Raw genomic sequence first — 26771 nt, forward strand, 5'->3', positions numbered from 1 at the left:
GATCACGTGACGCCTAGGCGCGAGGGGGGAGGCACGCGGCGCCGTACTTCCGCGGTTGGGGGGCGGAGCGGAAGGGGAAAGAGCGACCGATTCTCTCGCTCGCCTTTGTGGGCACGTGATGCGATGTCGTCACTAAGATGGCGGCCCCCAGCTGAGGTAAATGGATCCTGGGAGCTTTGGGCATGCCCGCTGAAGAGGTTGGTAGTCACGCTTTCTCTCGCTCTCTTTGTAATTATAATTTTCTCTTATAAAGGAATACAGTTAATTTTTCTGAGGTTGAAGAGAGGGATATGTTATGGGTTAATGGGAGAAACCCACAGGCTTGTTGCAATAGGAGATCCTACTTCGGCACTTGCATGAAGTGACATCTTGGTCATAGGGTTGCCAGCCTCCAGGTGGTGGCTGGTGCTCTCCCAGAATTACAGCTGATCTCCTAGCCACAGAGATCAGTTCACATCTGGAGAAAATTGCTGCTTTGGAGGGTGGGCTATATGGAATTATACCATGCTGAGGTCCTGTCCCTCTCCAAACCCTGCCTTATCCAGGGATTTCCTAACTTGAAGTTGGCAACGCTACCTGTTCATCAGAAATATGTGGTGGTGGAAAATGCCATCAAGTCATAGGGCGACCCTGGTGGGGTTTTCTAGGCAGGAGAGGAACAGAGGTGATTTGCCATTGCCTGCCTCTGCAGCCCTGGTCTTGGTTGGAGGTCTCCCAAACCTGCTTAGTGTCTGAGATCTGACGAGATCAGGCTGGCCTGAGCTATCCAGGTAAAGGTAAAGGTAAAAGTAGTCCCCTGTGCAAGCACCGAGTCATTACTGACCCATGGGGGACATCACACCACGACGTTTTCTTGGCAGACTTTTTACGGAGTGGTTTGCCATTGCCTTCCCCAGTCATCTACACTTTACCCCCAGGAAACTGGGTACTCATTTTACTGACCTCAGAAGGATGGAAAGGCTGAGTCAACCTTGAGTTGGCTCCCTGAACCCGGCTTCCGCCAGGATCGAACTCAGGCCGTGAGCAAAGCTTGGGCTGCAGTACTGCCGCTTACCACTCTGCGCCACGGAGCTCTTCTGGGCTATCCAGGTAAGGACACAGAAATATGTACATAGCTGAAAGGGGGGAAATGAATAATGGGTTAAGAGGACCTGAGACTGAAGAGGTAGTCTCTAGCATTTTGATGTCAAGCTCCGAAAGGATACCAAATAAGTTATCTGACAAAGGCTGTTTCCTCACGTCTTAAAAATAACACCCCACTTTCACACAATTTCTGATGTCACTGTTTCCAAAATGGCGCTAGGCAGTTATGGAATCAGAAATTGCACAAAAGAGCCGCCAGCATTCCGTGAGTGGGGTGCTATTTTTAAGACATGGGGAAACGGCCATTGAGAGCTTTGAGTCCTGAAAGCTTGTGCCCTAGAAATCTAGTTTGTCTTTAAGATGCTAGCCAAATCTTGCTTAAATGAGCACTGCGACCCATCATACCAGCTGTAATTGGTGGTATCCTAACATTAAGCACAGTTGCACCCACAATGATAACGAAAGGGGTCAATTTTGTTAAACCCTTGGTTGACACAAACAAGCTGATTTGATAAATTCTAATTTGGGGGGGGGGAGGAATCTTCAGCCATAGAGTACTTCAGTAGTTTGAAATGCTCTTGCTCATTTCTGGCCATGGCCATTGTTATATCAGATATGTATCCAGTTCCATCCGAGGGGGGTGGGGCGGAAAGCACTCAGGGAGTGGACTAATGCTCACGCCAGCGTAACTCGGATTTACACTGGCATAACCCCCCTCCTTCATGGGCACCTGGCCACAGTGCCTCTCCACCGTGCCCTCCTGCTGGTGTCCAGCCATGGCAGCCGGGCGCAAGTGCAACATAAATCCTTGTGCTGGTGCCCAGGGAGGGCAGTGCACGGGGCGAGGTAGTCAGCTCCCTAAGCTGCTACAAACCCAGGAACCCACAGCAGTGGAAAGTTGCACCGCAAGAAACTGTAGCATAGCCCATTGGCACCCACTGTACAGGAAAAATTCTCTCACTTCTCCAATGCCCAGCCCCACCTAAGCAGCTCAGTGGAGCACAGGATGTTGACTACCATGGGGACCAATCCACTTACGCCATTGTGGCTGTCGAGCCCCCTCCCCAGCAGCAAATCCATCCTCCAAACACCCTACATGACCTCTGCCCAGGGGTGGGGGTGGGGTGGGCATGGCCAGAGGTCCTGCATGACACCACTCTGCCATGGGGATTTAGAGCACGAGCCGGGAGTGGGCTCACAAGGTGTCAGGGCAGGAGTGCACTGGGGGGTCTTTGCAAAATTTGGGGAGTGCTGAGCACTAACTCGGGGAAGGTGAGCTGTCTCCTGAATTTCTGTCTCACCACAGTTACTCACGTTCCTTTGTAGGTTATCCAGCATCTGGGCCGAGAGCTCACTGACAGGTAAGAAGGAGCGGAAGAGATGGCTGCTCCAGCTCGCTCATTCACACCAGCCTCCCTGTTCCCCTCACAGGCACCCCGCCTCCGCGGACAAGGCCTGCCAGGGAGAGGGCATTGCCCCTGCCAGTGAGCCTGAATGATCCATCCTGCCACGGAAGCAAACACCCAAGGAACTGTGCTACACACAGCTGTTAGGGTGGACAGATTCTGATGGCCAATGCCAGAGCTCCAAGTGAACACCCTTGGCCGGGCTGTCCCCTCAAGCAGGGAAGAGAGCGTGGCTGCGGGTTGGGGTGCCTGGGTGCTCGCTCTTGTAACTCCCTCTCAATAGCAGGCACACAACCCCTTAACTGTCTCCCTCACAGGATCAGAGCTGCAAGCAGCCACGGGACCAGACCATCCAGATGCGGATGAGGGGTACTTTCTCACTGGAGGGGCATGCATCATCTGGTTGCTGGCGGTGCCTGTGACAATGGAGCTGCCACTGCCTCCAGCCATGAATACCCTCCCATGACATTGCAGACCAGGCCGGGGCTTGCTGGGGCTGTTCCCCTTGCCACATGTGTTAGTTTCCCTTTCAGACAGGTCGCAACCCATCAGGGAGGCCACGGAGCATGGCTGCCCCTGCCCCTGGTGATCCTCCTTGACTGTCATCTCTGCCTCTCTCCTGTGAGGGCAGCAGTGGGAATGGACCGCGTGGCTCCAACTGCTGCGCAAACAGGCTCTGCTCCCTTCCTGGCCAAGGGTTGTAGGCAGGACGCGCCTCCAGGCGTCCCATTCACTTTTAGCCGTTTAATAAAATTTGTGTTGAACAGCCTCCCTGCCTGTTGGCTTGTCTGTGCATTACAGTTGCCCCCCTCCACTTTGCTGACAGGCTGCCATTTTACACTTCAAGGACCACACGAATGGTCTCTGACTCGGGGCTGAGACAGGTGGGGTGGCTCCAAAGGGGTGCCAGGTGCCTCTCTGCCTTTGTGTGGCTCTGCTGCCCAAAGGAGCTGGTGTCCGGTGGCACCATGGAGGCTCCAGCCCAGCCAGCTTCCCTCCCCTCTTCCTCCTCCCTCAGCTTCACAGCAGACAGCAGGGTGGGACTTGGAGTATAGCCCATGTATGTCTGCGGCAGGGATGCCACGGAGGGCTCTCCTTCTCCGACAACTCTCCTGCCATCTGATAAAGCCGGCAGAGGACCTCTGCATGCAGGGAGCAAGGTTGTTGCCGAGCAGGGGACATGGAGCGACATCCTAGGGTCCCCAGGGGCTTCTCCCCTGCGAGGCCAGATGACTCTCCCATTTGCTGTTTGCGGAGGCAGGGATGGACCATGGGAATCTTGCACTGGGGTGGCTTCTGGAGCAGATTTTCTGGTCCTACAGGCCATCATTCCACTCTGGGGCTGCCTTCCCAGGACCGGAGCATGGTTCACGAGGCCCGCCCCGCGTTCACCTCGCATCCTCTCCATGTGGTGACGTGTTTCAATGGAGCTGCTGCAAGTCAGGGGGCATTTGTTGCTTCCATCACATCCAGTGGTCCTTCCAGTCTCCCCAACAGTTACCAATAAGCAGTCCGGTCAGTCATTGCAGAACCCACCCCCTGCTCTCCTCTACAGAGCTACCCCTCCATGACCTTAGGGGGCTGTCTAGCAGAGCCCCTTTAAGCTCATTGCCTACATTGGTTCAGGCTTCTAAGTTTCCACAGGCCCAGTTCTGGCTTAACACCCTGGGAGCGGAATGTGCAGCTCCACTAATTAATTGCACCTGTGAGCTGTTGCCTAGGGAAAGGGCCTTGAGAGACAAGGGAGGCTCAGCTCTGCAAGTACTCCTCTCAGTTCTCAGGCTAGTAATGCTGATTGCAAGAATACCTCTGATTGGCTATCAATCATAGAAAAGATGGCTCCTCTCAGCTCTCAGCAACTAACTGAGGAACAACACACTCACTTGAGACCTCGGCGGACTCCATGCTAACCTTTCCAGCAGCATGTGAGAGACTTTGCTCTATGCCAGGCCTGATGACTAGACCTGCCTGGTATTGTTTATGGACTATGTTTTGCGAGTATGAGCCTCAAGCTTTCTTCAGAGAAATGCTAGTTAGCCAGCTTATGTTTTAGTCAGTTAGCTATAGTTAGAATAGCCAGGCTTTTATTGTTTTAATGCCATTGCTTGTGCCTTAATAGAGTGGTTCCTGCTACCTGCATACACTCTTCTGAATTAATAAACATCTTTATATAGAAGCCTTGTGTCTGTGAGTGACTGACCCAAGTGTGTGCAGAGCCCCCCAGGTTGGAAAAGAACCCGGAGACCGGTGAGTCTCAGCAAACGGGGTGAGCTATCCTTCAGGAGGCCTGCTAGGGGTTTGAGTGGCTGCAATCAGCGCTTGAAACGGCAGGCAGGAGGTAGCTTTAACCCCCCGGACAGGGGCCGCCCCTGATTGCCAGGTTCTGCCACCTTTCGGTCCCACTTTTCATGGAGGAGGAGCAGGTTTCCTGGAGGGGGGGGGGATTTGCAAGCGAGCAGTGCTTCAGTTGCCAGCCTTGCCCTTGTCAGAAATGGGGGTTGGGCTAGTGAGAGGGCAGGTGCCTTGTCTGCACCATCAGTGTAAGAGGGCAGGGCTCCTCTTGAGGCATGTGCCTCTGTTGGGGTGCAGCAGGCCCAATCCTCGGGGTCTGTCTGCCCTGTGCACTTGCTCTCTGCAGGGCAGGGGAGTGCTTTTGGCAGCTGGTGACGGGGGAGACAGCCTGGCCTGCAGACTGACTTCCCCTGCCACTCATGGCATTGTCACCTGCAGCCGCACTCCGATTGGCAGATTTTGCCGGTGTTGCCGGGGCAACCAGGGAACATTCGCTCCTGACTGTACCTTGCTGGTCCCCCCACCCCCAAGCGAGCTATGGCTCCCCCTGTCCTTGCTGCTCAACCAGGTGGCCTCCCCCCAGCTGGGCGCAGCAGTGCAGGTGGCAGGGCCTCAGAGGTGTGTGGTCCCCGGCTGCCTGCTCCCTGGCTGGGGGCGGGGGGGGGGAATGTTGCTGGGCAGAAGACATCATAGCCTGGTCATTGGCTGTGCCATTGCTTGCCCCTTGCGTGCCTGTCAGTGGGGCGATGCTGTCATTGGCTGGTGCCTGCAGGGTTGTCAGGGAAATGGCGGGGTAGGCGCTCTTCGCATGAGCTGTGGCATGCCGTACTAGGTTCAGGCACCAGCATGGCTCTCCTGTGAAAATCCATAGGGAGCGACACAACAGCATTGCTGCTACAGCCATGTTGTGGCACAGGCACCTACCAGGGCCTTTGGGCTGCCATTTTTCTGTGAAAGGTCTTACTAGCATATCCTGTGTACACAGTAGAAAAACACCCATGTGCATATATATAATATAAATGTCAAGTAAAAATAATGGTAAAGGATAAACTGATAAATGAGACCCAGGTAGAATGGCTGATATTATTTGATCCTGTATCAGATATGGGGACATACTTGATACCAAGAGAGGGATAAAGTATTATCCAAAGTTGGTGTGGGGGGGGGTGTACATTTGGTAAATGTTTAAAATTGGGATGGGGAGAAAAGCATTAAAATCTGTTGTATTAATTAATAATCTCTTATATAAGAATGTTCATTCTTGTGAGAAACTTGTAAGCTACACTGAAAAACAGAGACTTTCTCCAAAGTCCTTAGTTAGTTTTATGCCTAAATAGAGAAATGTATTGGGGGTTTTCATTTTCAAGTCCAGTAGTCTATCTGCTACACCATACTGCCCCAAGGTTTGTTTTCCTCTGCAAAACTGAAATATCAAAACACAAATGATCTCTTAGCCCATTCTTATTCCACTATTCAGGGCACTGTAGATAGTACTTCCATTTCAGCCTCGGAGCAGTTTAGCTAAGAGAGAGTAGTCACCCAATGAGTTTCATGGCTTTGAAGTATTGAACTTGGGTCTCTCTGTTGAACACTAACCACTACCCCTTACTGTCTCACCAGTGTTACCTCTGTTTTGGACTCAGTAGCTTAGGAGCACAAAAAGAGGTGGGGTCCTTGAGATCAAGGCCTATTCTTGAGACCACATCAGAAGAGTGTGAGGTGGCCAACACAATATTAGGGCTGCCGTTTACCAAGAGTGGCTTGGTTCAGTTGTTTGGTGTTTCATCTGAACAAGCCCCTGTGGTTTGCTGCAAACTAGGAAGTATCTGATTAGTTTGCCATTTATTTATAGTCCACCTTTCCCACTGACACTCAAAGTGGATTATACAGTGTAACTCGGTAGTCAATATGATGAAATGTCTAAAAAGCAATGTATTGGGATTAGGATTACGGGAATAGCATATAAAACATGCACGAAGGAAGGAGGGATTGAATGAGTAAGGTCATGACTCCTAGACTCATTCTGGTTGCGCTATACTTTGTTTGGTTACATCTTAACCTGTGTGGCTAACTGCATTTTGTTTCTCAGCAGATACAGCGAGTTAAAAAGCATAGGAAGCTGATTTATACCTTCAGACCATTAGTCCATCTAGTTCAGCATTGACAGCAGACTTCAGAGTCTGGGCAGAAAATGGAATTTCCCACCTGTGCTACCTGAGATCTTTTTACTGGGATGGCTGAGGCTTCACAGCTCAGTGCATGCTTTGCCTGCAGAAGGCCCCAGGCTCAGTCTCACAGCATTTCCACTTAAAGAATCTCTGGGAAGCCGCTGTTGGTGAAGGCTCTGTCTGAGGACCTGGACAGCAGCTGCCAGGTAGAAAAGGCATTTGTCCATCTTGGTGTAAAGCAGCTCCATATGTGATGGAACCTAGGACTGTACAACACATGTGTTCTACCACTTCTTCATGGCCCTTTCCCGAAACTACCTGGCCCCTCCCATCTACCCCCATCTCACAACTGAACTTTCTGTATTTAAACATCTGAATAGATTACTCCTTTGGTCCACATTTAGCAAGCTAAAAGGAGGGAAAACAGTCAAGGCTGTCTAGAAAAGAAGTGTTGAACAACAGCACTGGCATGTGTTTCAAGCAAAGCTAACTCTTCTGTAGTTCAGGCAAAGGAGCTATGTTGCAGCATACTTTTTAATGACTTGATTTTGTTTTTTCACTTCTAGGAATGGCGTTAAGGTGCAAGCGAAGCTTTGACTGGTGAGCAAAAGACTATTCTTAAAAGTACTGGGCTGGAACAAGTATCAAGATTCTTGCATGGCCTAACGCCTCCTGCCGACACCATGCTGAACAAACCGGTTCTTGTGGAATCTTTAATCGTGTTCGTCATAGTGCTCTGTGTGCACAGTGCGGTCTGGGACCGGTTTTCCTGGTGTGCCATTGCCCTCGCGATCCAGGCTTTTTATGTCCAGTTCAAATGGGATCATCTCCTTCAGCTAGGCAGCGCTGTCTTCCAGTTCCGAACCACAGCAAACAGTGGTCTCTTACCAGCTTGCATGGCCATCCCATTACTGGGAATTGTGATGAAAGAAAGATGTGACATGGCCGGCATTGTGTACTTTGAACGTTTTGGCATCGTCGTGGCCTGCACAGGTATGGTGATTGCTCTTTTCCTCTCTGTGATAGCGATTGGCATTACCAAACCCGTACCGACAAACACCTGCATCCTTTCCGGTATTGCTGGCAGTTTGATCATATACACCGTGAAGCAGTCTTTGTCTGTGTCTGAAGTGATTGAGGTTCTGGAAGTGCTGCTTATCTTTGTCTACCTCAGCATGATACTGCTGTACCTGCTGCCCCGATGTTTCACGCCTGGCGAGGCATTGCTCCTTCTTACAGGTATCAGTTTTGTCCTCAATCAGCTTATTAAACGTTCTCTGAACGTCGTTGAAGGCAGAGGGGATCCTGTAGACTTCTTCCTTCTGGTGGTAGTGGTTGGGATAGTCCTCTTGGGGATATTCTTCACAGCCCTGTTTTTCTTCATGGATTCTGGGACCTGGATCTCCTCCATGTTCTTCCACATGATGACAGCAGTGCTGGGGCTGGGAGTGGTCATGCCGTGGCTGTACCGGCTGATCCGAAGGAATCCCCTGTTTTGGCTCTTCCAGTTCCTGTCTCAAACACAGATGAGAGTTTACCTCCTTGCCTACTGGACCCTGCTGGCCATTTCAGCATGCACCATAGTCCTCTACCAAAACACAAAGAGGTCATCTGGTTCTAAAAAGTACCAAGCTTCAACCATAACCAGAAAATATTTCCACTTCATTGTGGTGGCTACGTATATCCCCGGGCTAATCCATGACCGTCAACTCCTGTATGTGGTATCTGTGGTCTGTCTGGCAGTCTTTATTCTGCTAGAGTACATCCGATACTTTAGAATCAAACCGTTTGGTCAGATGCTTCGACACTTGCTTTCTCTCTTTTTGGATGAGCGCGACAGTGGGCCTTTGATCTTGACTCACATTTATCTTCTCCTTGGGATGTCTCTCCCGGTTTGGCTGTTCCCAAGACCATGTGCACCAAAGGGTACTTTGGCCGGGGCGGGAGCACTGGCACCCTACTCGGGGGTTCTGGCTGTGGGAGTTGGGGATTCAGTAGCCTCTATTTTTGGCAGTACGGTTGGAGAAATCAAATGGCCGGGAACCAAGAAAACGTTTGAAGGGACAATGACTGCCATATTTGCCCAGATCATTACTGTTGCCATAATCCTGATCTTTGATAGCACTGTGGATCTCAATGCGAGCTATTCTTGGATTTTGGTCTCTATTAGCTTGGTTTCACTTTTGGAAGCCTACACTACCCAAGTGGACAATTTGCTCCTGCCCCTCTACCTCCAGATACTATTGATGGCTTAAAACTCCTTGGTGGGGAATAAAATTTCCTTATGATCGACAGTGACACTCACAGGGTATATCCAATACCTGTGTTCATGGCTCATTTGGGTCGGTGTGGTCCAAAAGTTTACGACATTGCTGTGATGTAGATAATTATGTCCAAAAAAATTACTCTTTGATCAAGTGAATAATGAAAACTGTAATGCAAAATGCTGCTTTTTTTCTCAGTTGTATCTTTTTTTATTCCACTTTGAAATAACGCCAGCGGCATCGCTTCATTAGAATAAGAAGACGTTGCCTGCCTGAAATACCAGCAATCTGCAGCATCAGCCTCTGGTTATTCCCCAAGTCTCTCAGTTTCCCCACATGCATGTATTGTGGGGGCCTACGAAGACTAAACCAGGAAAGACCCCATTTCTAAGCCAGCAAACTGCATGTATCCATTCAATCGCCAAAGGACCTCCCCTTCTCTTTCTGATAGGCAGCATGCGGTCGTAAGCAAAGGGAGGTTGGTGGGTGGCTGCTGGGGTAGCATGAAGGGTAGCAGAATTGAAGATAAAAGGTTGGACCTGTGAGGATCTCAGGGCACAAGTCCAATTGAACGAAGTGGGAGGTACCTCTTCAAGCTTTCTTTCATTTCAGTGGGGCTTGAAGTAGATAACTTCATAGTAGGTTGCGCCCCCATGTTGATTCATGGGCTGTGGGAGTGTCATTCCCCTTCCAGGCTGTCTTGGAACTACTGCAATGTGCCGATCGTTGCCATACTTCTCTTCCTTTCCTCCTTGGATATAATAATAATAATAATAATATTCGATTTATATACCGCCATTCAGGACAACTTAATGCCCACTCAAAGCGGTTTACAAAATATGCCATTATCCCCACAACAAAACACCCTGTGAGGTGGGTGGGGCTGAGAGCTCCAGAGAGCTGTGACTAGCCCAAGGTCACCCAGCTGGCTTCAAGTGGAGGAGTGGGGAATCGAACCCGGTTCTCCAGGTTAGAGTCCCGCGCTCTTAACCACTACACCAAACTGGCTCTATTTTCAGTCTTGTCGTGCCCTACATGGCATAACTTCTCTGGAGCCTCACTCTTCTGCTTCTACCCCTCATCCGAGATCCTTCTTTTCTTGCTTTCTGTTGACTTCCCTCACTTTTTCGAGCTGGCCTTGAGGACACCAGAATATTACCCAGGTTGTTGCCATTACGGCTATTTCTTGGTTGCTTTCGATCAGCATGTAGCTGGAAAAGCATCAGTAGAGAGAGGTAGCTCCTGCTGGGCTCCCATCCACATGTCTCATTAGCTTCTTTAAACTCACTAGGGGCTCCATATGGTCATGATGATAAAGAAATTACCTTATATATTGTGTCTGCGTTGAGATATCCAAGTTTCTGGGAACCGAATGATCTTTACCTACAGTTGCAACTTGCGTGTCATAGCATATTGAATCCCACTTGACATACTGAACCTGATAAGCAGTGTTCATAGCTCTCACCACCAGAAGTTTTCATGACATCTGGATGCCGCTTATGGCTTTCAGACATAACAAAATGAGTTTGTGAACTTGGTTAACTGTCGGGCTTGTACATTCCCTGCCTCCCCTCACCCCATATGGCGTGGCAAGACCAAAAATGGAAATCTTCCCATCAACCCCTTTGCAAACGGAAAGTTTTTCTCTCTGTAACTTGGATTTTAATCATGATTTAATTCTGGTCAAGAACCCCCGTTACTAGGAAATAGGCCTCAGCTTTTTCAAAGTGCCAGCACCATGACCAACGGGACTTTGTTGAAGACCTCCACCTTCAGTCTCAGTCCTACAAAGGTAGGAGGGAGAGGCATTTAATTTGTGCCTGTGATTCACACACAGCTTTTCTGTGTAGTAGGTAGTCTATGCCAACTGGCAGTGAAGCCATAGCTTCAAGATGTAAAATGTGCTATGGTTGGTATCTCGTATCTGGAAATTGCAGAGATCTTAAGATGCCCTCCAGCGCTCTTGCTAATCAGAATATTGTCAAGACGGGTCAATGGTGGCATCTTCATGTATTTCCACATAATTTTTCTAGCTGAGGAACCTTGCATGGCTGCCACTGGGTCCTTCATATGTTGTAGAAGATTCTGGGAGGTATTCTAGGGTAGGGATTGGTTAATGCTGCGTGGTCTACATTTTTCTAACGAAAGTAGAATTCACAGAGTCCACTGATGTATTTTGAATTTACAATGCAAAACGCATTTGAGCAGCTGAGGCATAACCAATCTCTGCTAAGGGCTCCAGTTGCTTAAAGGCTTAAGAAGTGTCTTGTTGGTTCAGGCCCAACCTAAGAGCTGTGTCTTTGGGGAAGAACACGTTCTTTGCGCACAAAGTCTCTGGCATCTCCAGCTGCAGGGCTTGGAAAGTTTTTTTCTGTCTGAAACCCTGGAGATCCTTGCCTATCAGAGTGGCCAACACTGAGGTAGGTGGACCAGCCATCTGACTCTGTATCAGGTAGCTTCATGTGTTCACATGATTAGTGGTAATTCATTCCCAGTTCTTTATGGAAGATGCAAGTTCTGTCCCTGCCATCTCCAATTAAAGGATCTGCAGTAGCAGATTGGGGTGAAGGAGCCCCACCTCTGTCCAGCTGGCAGCAGCTTGCCTGGATCTCAGAGTAGACTATTGGGCTAGATGGACCAATGACTCTGCCTACAGCAGTTCCAGGACGGAGCAGTGTGGTTGGCAGCAGTCAAACCACAAATTGTACTTGTAAGAAAAGACTCCAAGCAAGTCTGTATATATTTATGTTAAAGAGAGAGAAAAATAAAAATGTAAAAACCCTGGACTTTCCCCTCTTATAATCTGTTCTAAATTGTTTTGTTAAGAATTGGATTGTATGGCCTTTATTAAGCTATTGCAATTAATAGAATCAAGAAGATACGAAGCAATGAAACACCCACCCCCTGACCCTTGAAAATATTGGGTGGGATCAATACATGGAGCAGAATTAAGCGGGTAGGAAATGGTAGCAGTAGAATGAACTGGACTATTTTATACTGAGGGTCCAGAAGGCCACGTTTTGATGCTCTCCCATGTAAGATCCCCATACAAGCAGAAATGCAGTATGCCCATTTGCTGCCTGAGTTAGTTTCCTATTTGCATTAAAAAATGTTACTTTGCTATGTATGGGTAGATCAAACACCAGTCAGCAAAAGCTCCCCCTGCTGCTTCAATACCATCCCTCCCCTGTGCTGCTTTCTTTGCACTTATGATTTGCACTTCTTTTTGTAAAAAATGAAAACTAAGATTTTTAGAGGCTGTATTCTACATCCACAGCCACTGTTCTGTGGCTTTTCTAATTTCCCACATCTGACACCTATGCCTGCTCATAGGACACACATTTCACGGACATTGCCAGGAAAGCAGTGTTCATATTTATTCAGCATATATGAAAAGTTGCAGAGCTGTATTATGAAGCCTAATGGAATTGTCTTCCTGCTTTAACTGCCTTGAAGTTAAAACAATGCCAAAAACGGAGATTTCAGTAACAGATTCAGAGGGAAATGGGCCAGTGATTGGCTCAGAACCATGGATTGGTCAACTGATCATTTGTTAGTTATGTGTAGAGAGACGGGAAAGGCAATTCAGGAGTTGGCAGAAGCCTGAAAAATAAAAAAGAATGTCTGTTGGGACACAGCATGCTCACAAACTAGGCCACCACATGCAAAGAAATTAAATGAGTTTAAGGAATACTTAATTTAAGAGGCAGGGAAGCGTCTTTGAATTCCCGGATCTTCTCACCAGGAGAAGAGCAGTGCTCTACCAAACATACTTCAGTGCCCTGAGAGAATACTTGGCTTCTCCCCCACCCTCCTGCTTCCTCCACATTTAATTACATCAGATGCTATTCTGGGTCGCTGCTTTGCTTCCATTTGTCCGTTAAGTACTTCAGCGTTTCATGTTTGCAGTTCATTTCGCCCCTCCACCCCTTCTATTATGGAATTCAAGGCACCGTACTCCCCTTCAGGCATTCACCAATCCTGGACCTGCTTAAACTCAGCAAGGTAGCGGCTTCACATTCCTTTAAACCATTCCCCCTCTTTAATCCCACATCCTATATTAGATGTAGCTGTTCCCAACATCGTTTTCTGGCTCAGTCTTGTAGCGAAGACAACAAGCAGCGGCTGTTTTCAAGGGACCTTCCTCTGTCATAACCAGGGCTTTTTCTCTGGGAAAAATGGTGGAACTCAGTGGTGGAACTCAGGACCACACAATGACGTCACTCTGGGTCAGCTGGAGCAAGGGGGGAGTTTTTTAAAGTTTAAATCACCCTCAGCGGAAATGGTCACATGGCCAGTGGCCCCACCCCTGATCTCCAGACAGAGGGGAGTTTAGATGCCCTCAGTGCCGCATGGCCCGGAGGGTGATCTAAACTCCCCTCTGTCTGGAGATTGGGGGCGGGGCCACTGGCCATGTGACCATTTTCAAGAGGTGCTGGAACTCCGTCCCACTGCGTTCCAGCTGAAAAAAAGCCCTGGTCATAACATTGATTTCCCCCTCTCTCCTCCAAGAGCTGCTATCTGAAATTTTCCTGAATCTCTGAATTTTACTGAATCTCTAGGTATGTGGTTCTGTTTGCAAGTGTTTGATCTCACTCACAGAGTGTCAGTTTTGTTCTGTTTCTGCTGCTTTCTCCCATGACGTTTGTGTCATTCACGTTGCGGAGGGGGTGTGTGTGCAATTGCCCCGATTCACTTGTTTTATCAGCTCTTCTCTAGTTTATCCCTCCGTTCTGTTAAAAGCCATAGCAGCCATGAACCACTTTCATTTTGTTTTCTAACATGAGCCTTCTTTTTCATGATTTTTTAAATTCCTGCTACTCTCTGTTATTGCTTGCTTGATCACCTTCCCCCCCGTTTTCATGCATTATACCTCACTTGGGAGTTGTTGAGATCAAACGGAGCGCATGATCGGAGACTGCGTGATGCTGCTTGTTTTGCTCTTTGTTTACCGGGATGGTTTTTTGTAAAAGTTGAGTTGCTTGATTGAAATCACAGCAAAAGAGGCATTTCTCCCTTTTCTCCCTTCAAAGTGTGTTAAACAATTACTGAAGGCATTTTACATACCGTTTTTCTAGAAGACATGAGTGTATGTTTGAATTATGTATTACAGCCATCCAGCCATCCTTTCCCTGTTTCTTTTATACTGTCCTCACTCATAATTGTTGCAAGCGGTCACAAATTTCTAGCTGTGTGAAAAAACACCTCCATTCCTCATAAACGTATAGGTGTGTTCCTTTTTCATGTTGTCAGTTGCAGATTGTGTTAGTGGGGAAACTAATAAGAGAGCAAGCAGGTAGGGAGCGGCAAGCCTCGGTGCTCGGCCAATCCGCTCACCGCACTACCCTCCCGTAAAGTGGCCCCAGGGTAGCTATGCCTGGAGGAATGAGCCTGTGAGGTGGCTGGCAAAAAGCAAGCAAGCCGCTCTCTCCTTCCCACGTGCAAAGACAAAGTGCAACATGGCATGTAACCCCCAGTCTTGGAAGGACTGGGGTCAAACCCATGTCCATCTGTCCACAGGATGAAGAAGGACGTGACTGCATGAGCGAGTGTACAGCCCTCTAATAGAAAAACATGTAAGTAGTAACATTTGCACAAACTCGTGTATTTCATCTTGTGTAGTTCCACCCTAAGTTCCCTCTGCATTCTGGGAATGAGAGAGTGTTGGTGATCAGAAATAATAGTTGGCTGATAAACTAAATCAAGTTTTGGGGGGAGGTTCCTGTATTTGGGCTTGTAACCGTTTAGCTTTCCGGACCTCGTATGAGCAAGGCTTTCAGATTTCCCATTAAAGAAGTTAGTCTGTGCTTGTTTGGTGGGGGGGAGGCTCAGGGAGGCTCACATACAAAAAAAAGGACCCCTGCACTTAGCAAACCATGTTGCAAGGAAGGCTAGTCTAGACTCTCTTCTGTAACACGCCAGTTTTCATTGTAGAGGGATTGTTTTTAGATCTGGAACATTCAGTCACACAAGCCCCTACCTCTAATGGAAAAACATGTAAGAACATTTGCACAAAGGCATGTATTTCATTTTGTGTAGTTCCACCCTAAGTTCCTTCTGCATTCTGGGAGAACTAAGCCTTATCATGGCTTTTTTTAAAAAGTGATTTAGATTGCCTGAGGGACAGTTGCAGCTGTTTTCCTTGAGTATTGTACATGTGCTTCTGGATCCCTATGGCAAACACAGCCTGAAGCTCAGACCTCGTTGCTCCTGCCCTCCTCCCTCTTTCTGCTGCTTTTTCGACATCCCATTTATATGAATAAACCTAAGCAGGGCTTTTTTTCTGGGGAAAGAGGTGGTGGAACTCAGTGGGTTGCCCTCAGAGGAAATGGTCGCATGGCTGGTGGCCCCGCCCCCTGATCTCCAGACAGAGGGGAGTTGAGATTGCCCTCCGTGCTATAGCGCAGAGGGCATTCTAAACTCCCCTCTGTCTGGAGATCAGGGGGCGGGGCCACCAGCCATGTGACCATTTTCAAGAGGTTCCGGAACTCCGTTCCCCTGGGTTCCTGTTGAAAAAAAGCCCTGAAGCTAAGGGAGGTGTGTTCTTAGCAAATCAGCTTATCATCACAGAGGTGGGCCTTACCTTGCAAAATTCTCCCAATCCTTCGTATTCTAATTTAATTCTGCCCACCCTCCAATGACCTCAGGATATCATACATTGTTCTCCCCCCAGCCCATTTCATCCTCCCAACTACCCTGGGAAGGCTGAGGGAGACAGCAACTGGCCTATCCAGTAACGTTCATAGGCAAGTGGGGATGGGAACCCCGGCCTCTCCACTGCACCACGCAGGCTCTCACCAGTTGTCCTTGCTCCAGATCGTGTCCTTGGCCTCCATCAAATGAAAGGTATAGACGTGACGGGAGGTTTCCGAGTGGTTTGCTTCACTTTTATGGACCACCTCACCATGGATCAGAATGAGACCACCTGTGGGCAATCGAAAAAATGCCAAGTCCTTCTGAGAAAAGTGTGTGGCCGCTGTCTTTTAATGTCAGAAAGATTGGCATAGGGCCAAACCAGATGTGTCAGTTTCTAATAAGCTGAGGAGTTCCAGTTTGGTGTAGTGGTTAAGAGCACGGGACTGTAATCTGGAGAGGCAGGTTTGATTCCCCACTCCTCCACTTGAAGCCAGCTGGGTGACCTTGGGCTACCCACGGCTCTCTGGAGCTCTCTCAGCCCCACCCACCTCAAAGGGTGTTTTGTTGTGGGGATAATAATGGCATGCTTTGTAAACCGCTCTGGGCGGACATTAAGTTTTCCTGAAGGGCAGTATATAAATCGAATGTTGTTATTATTATTATTTCTCCATTTTTGCTGCTCCATGTGTATAGTCCATGTGGAGCATTAATAATGGGGAAATAACTTTCACCTCAAGTGCTATTTGGGCATGGGAAAACAGCTTGAGGGAAAGCAAGAGTCCTTCTTCTCCTTGAGATAGAGTTCCAAGTCCATTTGAGCTGTCCTTTATTTTTTAACAGCTGTTCCCTGCACCTGCTGTGTGGTTGGTTCCCTGGATCCAATTTGTTAAAAACTTCCACATCTAGTTTAGCTGTTAATGACCCATAGAAGCTGAGCCCACCCACCATGTCATATTTGTTTCCTCCTTTACTTCGTTTAAACCCCATCTGTCTCCTCAATGGGGAACTGAAGTGGTTTACATTGTTCCCTCTCTGGTTTTTATTCACAACAACCCTGTGAGGTAGTATCTAACTGGCCCAAGGTCACTCGGCAAGCTTCCATAGTAGAGTGGGTATTCAAACCTGGGTCTCCCAGATCCAACATTTTGCACTACACATAGCATTCTAACCCTTTCAGATGGCTCCAGAGATACCTGAGGGACCACCCCTTGCCGTATGTACCCCGGAGAGTACTCAGATCAGCAGATAAACACCTACTGGTTGTTCCTGACCCCAGGGAGGCTTGACTGGCCTCGACCAGGGCCAGGGCCTTCTTGGTCCTGGCCCCAACCTAGTGGAACTCTCTGTCTGAGGATACTCGGGCCCGCCAAGACCTTTTCTCCTTTTGGTGGACCTGTAAAACAGAAATGTTCCATCAGGCATACAGTTGAGGCCGGCCTTATATCCATCAAATAAGCCTCCCTACCGGTCTCTCATTGGGAGGGGGGCTGTAGAGCTATCTCCTCCCCCCCCTGTGTGAAGTCAACAGTATGATTATACCAACTTGCACCCCCTTCCCTCCCCTGTATATGGTTGGTAGGGGAGAATGAAATGGCTCCCACCCGGGGAATTGGAACTTGCGTTGTTGACAATTTGATTTTATTGTGTTTTAAATGTTATTTATTCAACGTATTTTATATATTCCGCTTGCAGGGAGGCTGGGCTAGTAGTAGTAGTAGTAGTAGTAGTAGTAGTAGTAGTAGTAGTAGTAGTAGTAGTAATTTGCCTCTCTGCCCTTGTGAGCTCTCATTATCCCTCATGTTCTTGTATACTATGCCTAACCCTAACAAGAAATCAGACTAGCATGGGGTGGTTGTGGTTTAGGTTGCCAACAGCCTGCAGAAAAAAAGTCCTTCCCCTTTAGCAGAGGTTTAAAGAGAAGTTATTTATCTCCATGCCATGCAAAGCTTCACCTGCCCATTTCCACACATTAATCAGGACATTTTCCCTCCAGGCAGTCAGCAGGACTGCAGCCAAAATGAAGTCAGTCTACACAATCATTACCCCCACGCCCCCATGCCCATTTTGCTCTATGTGCTAAGCTGGAGGCATTTGATGCAGAACCTTACACTCTCAGTGCTTAAGGGGGGGGGTGTAGTGCAGAAGAAAGATGCTGATCCCAGGCATCAAGGGCCCCAGGTGGGCAGGTGTTCTCTTCCCTTGACACCACTGCCAGCTGGAGAAGAGAACACTGCACTAGGTGAACGGCTGGTCTGACTCAGCGGCACATGAGAGCCTCATGTGTCCATTGAGCCACATGTTAAGCTGGGCATCAGAACTCCCTATACGCCGTAGGGCAGTGCTTGCTGAAAAGCCTTTACTTGTGCAGAGCTCCACTTGTGCCCCACTTGTGCCCCAGACAGGGCCGGCCTACCCATTGAGGCCGGGCTGGCAGCCGCCTTGGGCACTAAGGCGCCAGAGGGTCTGCCGGCCCGGGGGTGGGAGCATGCGCCACTGAGCTGGCAGCCTCCCAGCCCTCCCGCCCAGTGGCTCTGTGCTGCCGCCGCCACCACCACCAGCACACAGCTGCGGGCCAGGTGCGGCAGGCGGCCGTGGCAGTGCATGGAGCATGTGAGCTGAAGGGCTAGGAGGATGCACACTGCCGCTTACTGCCTGCCGTGTCTGGCCTGCAGCTGCTGCGCCCGGCCAGGAGCACATACTGGTGGCAGCAGCGTGGGGCAGCTGAGCGGGCAGCCTCCCGTTCAGTCGCTCTGCACGTTAGGCACAGCTGGCGGCCAGGGCGGCTGGCTGTACTGGCCCGCAGAGCAACTGAACTGGAGGGCTGGAAGCCCCCCCCTGCGAGCGCCACCCCTGCATGAACGCCACCCACTGCATGTGATGTCATCACGCAGTCTGGTGCGTACACAGCAGCAGCCTTAAGCTGCCTCAGGCGCAAGCGATGCTGGAGCCAGCCCTGGCCCCAGAAATGAGTTATGTTACATTCTGTTCTGCTTCCTCCAAACCTGCTTAGCTTAAAATTGATCTCTTTCTTTCTTTCTTTCTTTCTTTCTTTCTTTTCCACTCTCCTTGCAGAGCAAGATCAGAGCAGATTACATCACAATATAAAAACAGGCAGCATAATAAAACAGATTCAATTGATAAAATCCAGCAGCACTCACATTGTCCTTCCCTCACTAAAGCCCCTGGGGTGGGGGGCGAACTGACAGATGTTATACAGACTGGGGGGGGCAGTGTCCCGCCCGGTAGGAGGCTGGTCGAAGAAGGGGGGCGGTCCTTGACATCTTACGTTTTTCTTGCTATCACTTACCTTTTCCAACTGGCACAGGAATGAATTGACTGCTGTCATACTCCCGCTCAGAGCCAATGAATTGTGTGCGTTGTACTGTCCCCAGGGTAGCTCGAACCATCCTCCTTGTGATGCCACCTGTAATCCCACAGGGCAGACAAAGTAACATATCAGACAGGAAAGTATTGAACTTGCTGAAGATTGTTGGCAGAACAGTACAGTTTTTGTGAGGGACATGAAAAATCAGTTTAGCCTGATATCAGCTGTTTTGACTTTCTCATTAATAATATCCTGTTACCAATTTTGTTATTTGAATAGTTCAGGGGAACACTCCCCCACCCAGTAGTGGCCCGAACCTGGCCATTTTGGGCCCCTTTTGGCCATTTTGGGCCCAATTCAGGCCCCAAATGGCCAGCCTTGGGCCCCTGACAGGCAGGGGAAGATTCCCCTGCTTGGCAGCAGCCCGATCCTGGTCATTTTGAGCCTGAAATGGCCAGGATTGGGTCTCTGCCGGGCAGGGGAACACTCCCCCACTCAGCAGCAGCCCAATCTTGGCCATCTTGAGCCCCTTTTGGTCATTTGGGCCCAATTCAGGCCAAAAATGACCAGAATTGGGCCCAAAATAGCCAGGATCAGGCCACTGCCCGGTGGGGGAGTGCTTTCCCGTGTGGCAGCAGCCCATTCCAGGCCAATCTGGGCTGTTTCTGGCCTGTTTTGGCCCAATTTGGGCTCGAAATGGCCCAGATCCAGCCACTGCCAAGCGGGGGAGTGCTCCCCCGTGGCAGAGCAGCCTGATCCGGGCCGAATCAGACCCACCCCCATGGAGCACAGGAACGCTCCCGGGGCGGCCACCCCAGAAGTGACGTCATCACGCAGTCCTGGGAGCGCACACATGCATTGAGAGGCACACCACCTCCTCCCGGGAGTTGTCCCAGGTGAGATTCCCCCACCTCTTTCCCCAGAAAAAAAGCTCTGGACGTAGCTCGTCCTCTGCAGTTTCTTACTTGTGTGAGAACCAGGCAGGAACCACAAGCAGCCGTTTTCTTCTGTGGCATTTTCCAGAGCAATCCAAAGGCCCACAACCCTGCCCAAGGGTTCTGTGTGCAGGAAGGAGGCATCTTGGTGGGGTGTCACTGAAAGCCATAGGTGAGACATAAATACGGCTTCATTCTTTCAAGACACCTGCAACATACTCAGAACACTGGCTTTCAAACTGTGATGCAGTAACATTGTGGCCATTACACCATGTTGGTCTGGATCCCGGATTCATTCCTCTAGCACTTTCCTCGGGCAGAACCAGGGCTTTTTTTCAGGGGGAACGCGGGGGAACGGAGTTCCGGAACCTCTTGAAAATGGTCACATGGCTGGTGGCCCCGCCCCCTGATCTCCAGACAGAGGGGAGTTGAGATTGCCCTCCACGTAGAGGGCAATCTCAACTCCCCTCTGTCTGGAGATCAGGGGGCGGGGCCACCAGCCATGTGACCATTTTCTCCAAGGGCAACCCACTGAGTTCCACCACCTTTCCCAGAAAAAAAGCCCTGGGCAGAATGATCTATCCATGAGAGGAAAGTGCCTCTGCTAGCAGAACAGATCCACAGGATCTAACCGATCATCTTGAAAGAGCTGTGTGCATCATGGATGAAAAGATCCACAGGAGGAAAGCTTCTGGCTTGTTTATACAGCCAAGCCAAAAGCCAGGAGAAAAAGGGTTTGGAATTCCTGGCGTCCAGAGATGCTAAGATCTTTACAGAAAGTGGCAATTTAGCAATCCAGGCATGCAAACATCGGCTATTTCTTAGGGCATGCAGAGGTAACCTTAGTGCACACCTGGGAATGAAACTGATACACAGTTATATAATCTATGAAATTGCATGAGAGGAGGGGTGGCATTGTATCTGGTTACACGCTTCAGCTTCCCAAAAAGCAATGAGGCAGGAAAAGAACGAAACCCATTAGCGAGCAGTTTGATGCTCAGAAATCTCTATTAACTCTGAAGATTCCGAGCAGACTTGCAAGGGAAAGCGCATCGATTTATAAGTCGATTCTCATAGGAAAAGTATGAAGCGTGACTTGAAACTGAGCGAGGAAATATCTAAGCTCGGGTTGTAATCAGACCTCTGAGTGTGCTGCTATTCCACAGCAGTACAGGCAAGCCAAAGAACTGAACTCCCAAAGATCCTCACCTTGCTTTAATTTGTTTTATATAAGCAAGTTTGATAGCTTGTCAGCTCTTTGCAGGCTTTGAAACAGAAATAATGAACACAGATGTAGGAGGGAGCTAGATAAGAGCAGCAGCCACCCCCACCCCACAACAACATATTTGTTAGGCTGGCTGCCCGACACCTATTTATTTACATCATTTGTTTACTTAACTTATACTCCACCTTTCTCCCCAGCGGGTACCCAAAGTGGCTTACATCTGTGTCCTTGCCTTCCCTTTATCCTCATAACTTTGTAAGGTAGGTTGGGCTGACTGGCCCAAGGTCACCCAGCAAGCTTCCATGGCAGAGTGGGGGTTTAAACCTGCATCTCCCAGATCCAAGACCAACACTTTAACCATTATACATCACCAGCAACATGCACGTACAATTGTATACACTCTCTCCCTGAGACTAAGAACATCCATGCATGCAGTATCTGGCCATGCAGGCCAATGAATACACAAAGGTTGGAGGCGGTCAGACCCTGCTTTAGCAATCCCTCACCCCTTCCCTTAGATACAGAAAAGGGCTAAGCTATGCAAACAGGCCATTGGACAGAGCTAGGATGAATATTTGCAAGAACAGATTGTATGGCTTTTTGGCAGGAGCAAAAGCCAGTTGGCCATATCGCCTCCACAGTATCCTGGTCATTGATAATATTGCAGTCACCAAGAGGGTATGATAGAGCAAGAGGTGGCGAAAGAACAGAAAATTGCTTCTTCTATTACAGCAGGTTTTGAACTTTCTACCTTCAGAGAACCCTTCTGGAGAGGAGCTATGGCTCAGCTGTAGAGCTTCTGCTTTGTATGCCGAAGGTCACAGGTTCAGACCCCAGAATCTCCAGTTGCCATGCAACTGGATTCTTCATGGAACAACATAGGACCTTAGTGCACATGTCCCTTTAAGTGTACGCAGAGAAAGCCAGGTCCCTGCCCTGAGACATTTCCAATATGAATGTCAATGGAGGGAGAAACAATGAAAGCAGGTTAGAGGTTAAAGTCCCCAAGGATTAATGAATATTTAGGCTTTGATTCTTTTGTGGACAGGCTGTGTGTGGGAAGTTGTGGGATAGGCAGGCAGATCTCTGCATACCACAGGGCCTTTTTGGTGGTGGAATGTACTCATCTGGGATATTTGTTTTAAAACATTTGTTTTAAAACATTCAAAAACAGCTGAATATATTATTTTTAATTGAACTTTTAGGTTTTGATCTTTTATACCTGCAGCCATATACATATACATATACACATATACATATACAATTTTTATATGATAGGACTTCTTCATGGAGGATATCCTCCCTTATCCTTTGATCTCTGTGGCCAGGCAGCCACAAGTGGTGTTGCTACTCAGGGCTGGCGTGCCCATTGAGACCAGGTAGGTGGTTGCCTCAGGGTGTGGGGCACCAGAGGAGGCGCTGGGGGTGGGAGCGTGCACCACAGAGCTGCAGCGTGCGCACACACCCCCAGCCGGGCGCAGCGGCCATGGGCAGGCGTCTGGGGCGGCTCAGGGCAGCTGTCATCACGCCAGCTGGTGTGTGTGGGCGCCATGAGCACCAGAAACCCTGGCACTGCTCCTGTTGCTACGCAGTGGTTTTATTTCAAATGTCACCACAAAGCGCATTTCATATAACCATGGTTAATAAAGCAGCTAAAGATGTAGCATGAATGAACTTGTGTGCTAAATCTGCTCATGGAGCCAATTTCTCCATTCCCTCCTGGAAGGAAGTTTGGACAGTGGTGGGCTGGTCCCGGACTTTTTCAGTGGCTATCCCAGCACTCTGGAACAGGTGTCAGTGCAGTCGAGAACTGTCTCCTCCCTACCCCAAAGAAGCTAGCTACAATCTCAAAGTCATATCCTTCCTTATGTTGAAGAAAATGTGACGAAATTGGATCATACGCACACTGCTGGTGGCAATGAAAAAAATATCTTTTGGAAAGAAGTATTAAAACATATATCCCATAAAACTGGATACAACATCCCTCTACAACCCAAAATAATATTTCTGGATCAATGGCAAAATATGAACCATCCCTTAATCAGACGAGACCTCATATCTAATCTTTTGGTTGCTGCCAAAACAGCAATAACATAAAGATGGAATGCACAACCAGCTCCTTCAATAGACCACTGGTACACTAAGATCGGGAACCATTTCTTTACAGAAGAATTACGGACGGCCTCCAACAATCAGCTATATACCCTAAAACAACAGATTTCCTAGAAGAATGGATGCCTTTCACTGAATATATCCCAAAAAAAGATATATCGAGTCCAAATTCAGCTTATCAATCTATCTTAAATTCATAAACGCACTCTAAACCAATAGATAAGGAAGTTTCAATGCACAATGTCAAATCTAAAAGCAAATTCTTACAATCTAAACGTTAAGCAGTGTTAATAATAATAGGTTCTATTGTTTCTATTTAGTAGAACTCAAGTGTTAATAGTTGTGTTTATTGTATTGTCATCTTTGCATATCAAGAAGAAAAAAAGCCCTGTCTCCATTCCATAAGGCATGTAAAAGCTTGATGTGGGAGAGGCAGCTGAAAGCCAAGCTACAAGTGACGCGTGACACTTTAACGGCAAGTGAACGGACTCAAGGGTATTCCTCCCTGTTCACTTGCACTCCACTTGCGCTCCACTTGATCACTAAGAGCCAAGCTACAAGTGAAGCCTGACACAGGTTGGACGCTTGTCAGCTTCCCTCAAGTTTTGATGGGAAATGTAGGCATCCTGGTCTTGCAGCTGTAATGGAGAGCCAAGCTGTAAAACCAGGACGCCTACATTTCCCATCAAAACTTGAGGGAAGCTGACAAGTGTCCAACCTGGGTAAGGTGTCACTTGTAGTTTGGCTCTTAGTGGAGCGCAAGTGAACAGGGAGTAATACACGTGAGTCTGTTCACTTGCCGTTCAAGTGTCACGCATCACTTGTAGCTTGGCTCTGAGGCCCTTTGGGTTCTGTGGTAAAGCTCTGTGATACATCAGATGATCTGAATCTTATTAACTAGTATGTGGCTTTAAAATACATTTATTTTAATTATCTTATTTTATAGTTTGTAGCAAACATTCTTTATAAACAACCCTGTCTCTCTCTGTGAACAAAGGCAGTCTAAAAGTAGGGTTTTTAAATTTTAAACAAACAAATCTAAGACATAGGATACGATACAGTGTGTGTGGTGCACTCCAGTATGGATTTTAGTCCTAATGTAAGAAAATAGAAAACTCACCTTCACCACCAATGTGAGGTTGCTGTTTGAGAGAGAGAAGAAAAGACCATTTTATTGGGAGAAATAAATCCACAAATTTTATCTCATTTTTTAAAAAGAGAGCTATGATGACAGTACCTTGAATATATACATACTCTGCACCACCACAGGGTTCTCAAGACCAAGTTTCCTCGCCAGGGCCTGTGAAGCATCCCAAAAATTGCAAGAGATCTTAAATCTTGTGCTTCGCTACCAACACAGACGTAATTTAAGGAGCATGCACCTCAAGTTCAAAAGCTCCCCGGCTCCTCATTTTCTAGCTATGTTCCTTCAAGCGGATGCTTTGGACCACTCTTCACTCACCTGTACTTTGGAGGCATGAGTCATTTGCTTGAAGACAGCATCAGAGGCATGTAATGCTGCATGAAAGAAGACAAGATAGCATTTCATTCCCCGAAGGGGAAACTTTTAGATAAAGGAAGTGAAATGGAAGCAGAGCCAAGAAACCATCAATGAAAATTCCACTCTGGCTTTCCTTTGTCTCCCCCTAAGATCTTTATATACCACCAATAGTAAACATTTGGTCATCTCCTTAATACTGGAAACATTTGATGGTCTCTGTCATGTCTGTTTCCCTACATCCATGTCATGGTTCTAGGGGTTGAACATTTGCTGATACTGTGCTTTGATTTCATTTTGCAAATGCTATAATCATCACTGTGTTTCTCGCCTGAGAACACAGCTGTGCTATCTCTTTCTTTGAAGCTCACTGAAATGACCTTGCACTGCCTGAAATGTTACCGTTTCTTTCTGTTCTGTCTAGCTGATGTATAAACTCCAGCAGAAGTTCCCAGACTTCTTCCTGCGCAAACTTGTGGTTTGGGGAGGAGGGAAATGGTTGAGTATTTAGAGCTGTACTTTTCTCAAGTCTCTGTTCCTATCAAGGAAGCCTGTACCGCTTGGATGCTTTCTTGCCTCTGAGTAAACCTATGAACATATATATGGAAAGAACTGGATTTCTGAATAAAAAGCCATTTAACCAAGAACCTGTGTCTTGCTGCAATGGTCCAGGGATTTGTCTACCATATCCTGTCATCCGTAGCCTGACAGTCTCCTTAATATGCCTCCCCCTCAGATTTCCTTTCAGGGTATGGCCATGCTATAAACTTAAATTAGCAATCACGGGGCCTTTTTGAAATTCAAAGGAAACGCAAGATAAAATAAAATTTAGTAAGAAAAGCTAGTGCTTGATTGTTAGAAAGAATGGCTGACTTGGATTTCTTTTAGTAACACAACAGAATCGAAACAGCCTCGGGAGAATCAAACCTAAATGTTCCTCTGATTCACAGCTTCACTGATTAAAATTTATCTTCGCTAAGACATCTGATAATTTCAAAGGGTTGTTGTGGGAATAAAAGGGAAAAGAGGATAATGTTGTAAGCTGCTCTGGATCCCCATTGAGGAGAAAGGCAGAGTACAAAACCATTAAATAAATAATAAAGCTTTTCCTGATTAATCTGCAAATTAAAGCTCCCCATACTCATACCCATAAGGTTTATAAGCAGCTTGAAATCCCACTTCACGAATAAATGACATTAATAAGGCCTTCAGGAAAGGTGTGGGGGGGGGGGAGTAAATAAGTATCTTAAAAATTACGAGAGCTAGTGAGGTATAGTTAGAGTGTTAGACTAAGATCTGAGACCCCCAGGTTCAAATCCCCACTCTGCCACGGGTAACCTTGGGCCAGTCACACATTCTCAGCCTAACCTATCTCACAGGGTTGTTGTGGGGACAAATGGAGGAAAGGAGTGGGGAGAAAGGCATAGTATGAATGAAATGAAATGAAATATACATTCCTTCACTATTTATTGATGCACCTGAGTTCTCTCTGAAGCTTTTGAACCAAAAGCCAAATACACTCCAGATGTGCTCATGATAGAATCATCATCTGATATGTGTTACTCATCTGACGAAGGGAGCTCTGACTCTCGAAAGCTCATATCCTGGAAATCTAGTGTCAGAGTGTCAGTTTGCTAGTCAGTTCTCAAGCCATAGCTACGCCATGTTCTCATGTTATAATCTGTGGCTGTTTAGTTCTCTCCCTCCAGGCCCAGGTGCTGTCCAGGCCGCATATATCCATGGGAGCGAAGAATTCTTATCAACCTGTTCCGGCCGACCTTGACGTCCTCGCCTTCCCAGGCCTTCTAGACAGGACTAAGGGGGGAG

General features: G+C 48.0%; 2 protein-coding genes across 7 annotated transcripts in view; one reads left to right on the forward strand and one right to left on the reverse strand.

Annotated features, from left to right (window-relative positions):
• The first annotated feature begins 114 nt into the window (after positions 1-114).
• DOLK (dolichol kinase) lies at positions 115-9378 on the forward strand. Of its 5 annotated transcripts, none has more exons than XM_054997216.1 (5): positions 115-197; positions 861-1089; positions 2410-2444; positions 6871-7155; positions 7516-9378. In XM_054997216.1, exon 5 carries the CDS (start codon positions 7633-7635, stop codon positions 9202-9204), a length of 1572 nt encoding a protein of 523 aa, XP_054853191.1. In that variant the 5' UTR covers positions 115-197; positions 861-1089; positions 2410-2444; positions 6871-7155; positions 7516-7632; the 3' UTR covers positions 9205-9378. The 5 variants fall into 5 exon arrangements, 4 of the variants coding, with proteins under 4 accessions (XP_054853191.1, XP_054853192.1, XP_054853194.1 ...); XM_054997217.1 differs by having other exon boundaries at positions 6874-7155; XR_008598177.1 differs by lacking the exons at positions 6871-7155; positions 7516-9378 and adding an exon at positions 2807-4543.
• Positions 9379-12565: 3187 nt separating this feature from the next.
• Positions 12566-26771, reverse strand: part of PHYHD1 (phytanoyl-CoA dioxygenase domain containing 1) — a 31963-nt gene continuing 17757 nt past the window's right edge. The window contains exons 5-12 of one of the 2 annotated variants that reach the window (XM_054998619.1): positions 24909-24964; positions 24684-24746; positions 24567-24588; positions 20140-20268; positions 19157-19273; positions 16012-16138; positions 14087-14238; positions 12566-12816 (exon numbers count right to left, since the gene is read on the reverse strand). In XM_054998619.1, the coding sequence (XP_054854594.1) occupies positions 14088-14238; positions 16012-16138; positions 19157-19273; positions 20140-20268; positions 24567-24588; positions 24684-24746; positions 24909-24964 (665 nt within the window). In that variant the 3' untranslated portion in view covers positions 12566-12816; position 14087. The remainder of the gene's footprint in view (positions 12817-14086; positions 14239-16011; positions 16139-19156; positions 19274-20139; positions 20269-24566; positions 24589-24683; positions 24747-24908; positions 24965-26771) is intronic. The other variant, XM_054998620.1, reaches the window with a different exon arrangement.

This window comes from Eublepharis macularius, chromosome 14 (genome assembly GCF_028583425.1).
Source record: "Eublepharis macularius isolate TG4126 chromosome 14, MPM_Emac_v1.0, whole genome shotgun sequence".
Lineage (NCBI taxonomy): Eukaryota > Metazoa > Chordata > Lepidosauria > Squamata > Eublepharidae > Eublepharis > Eublepharis macularius.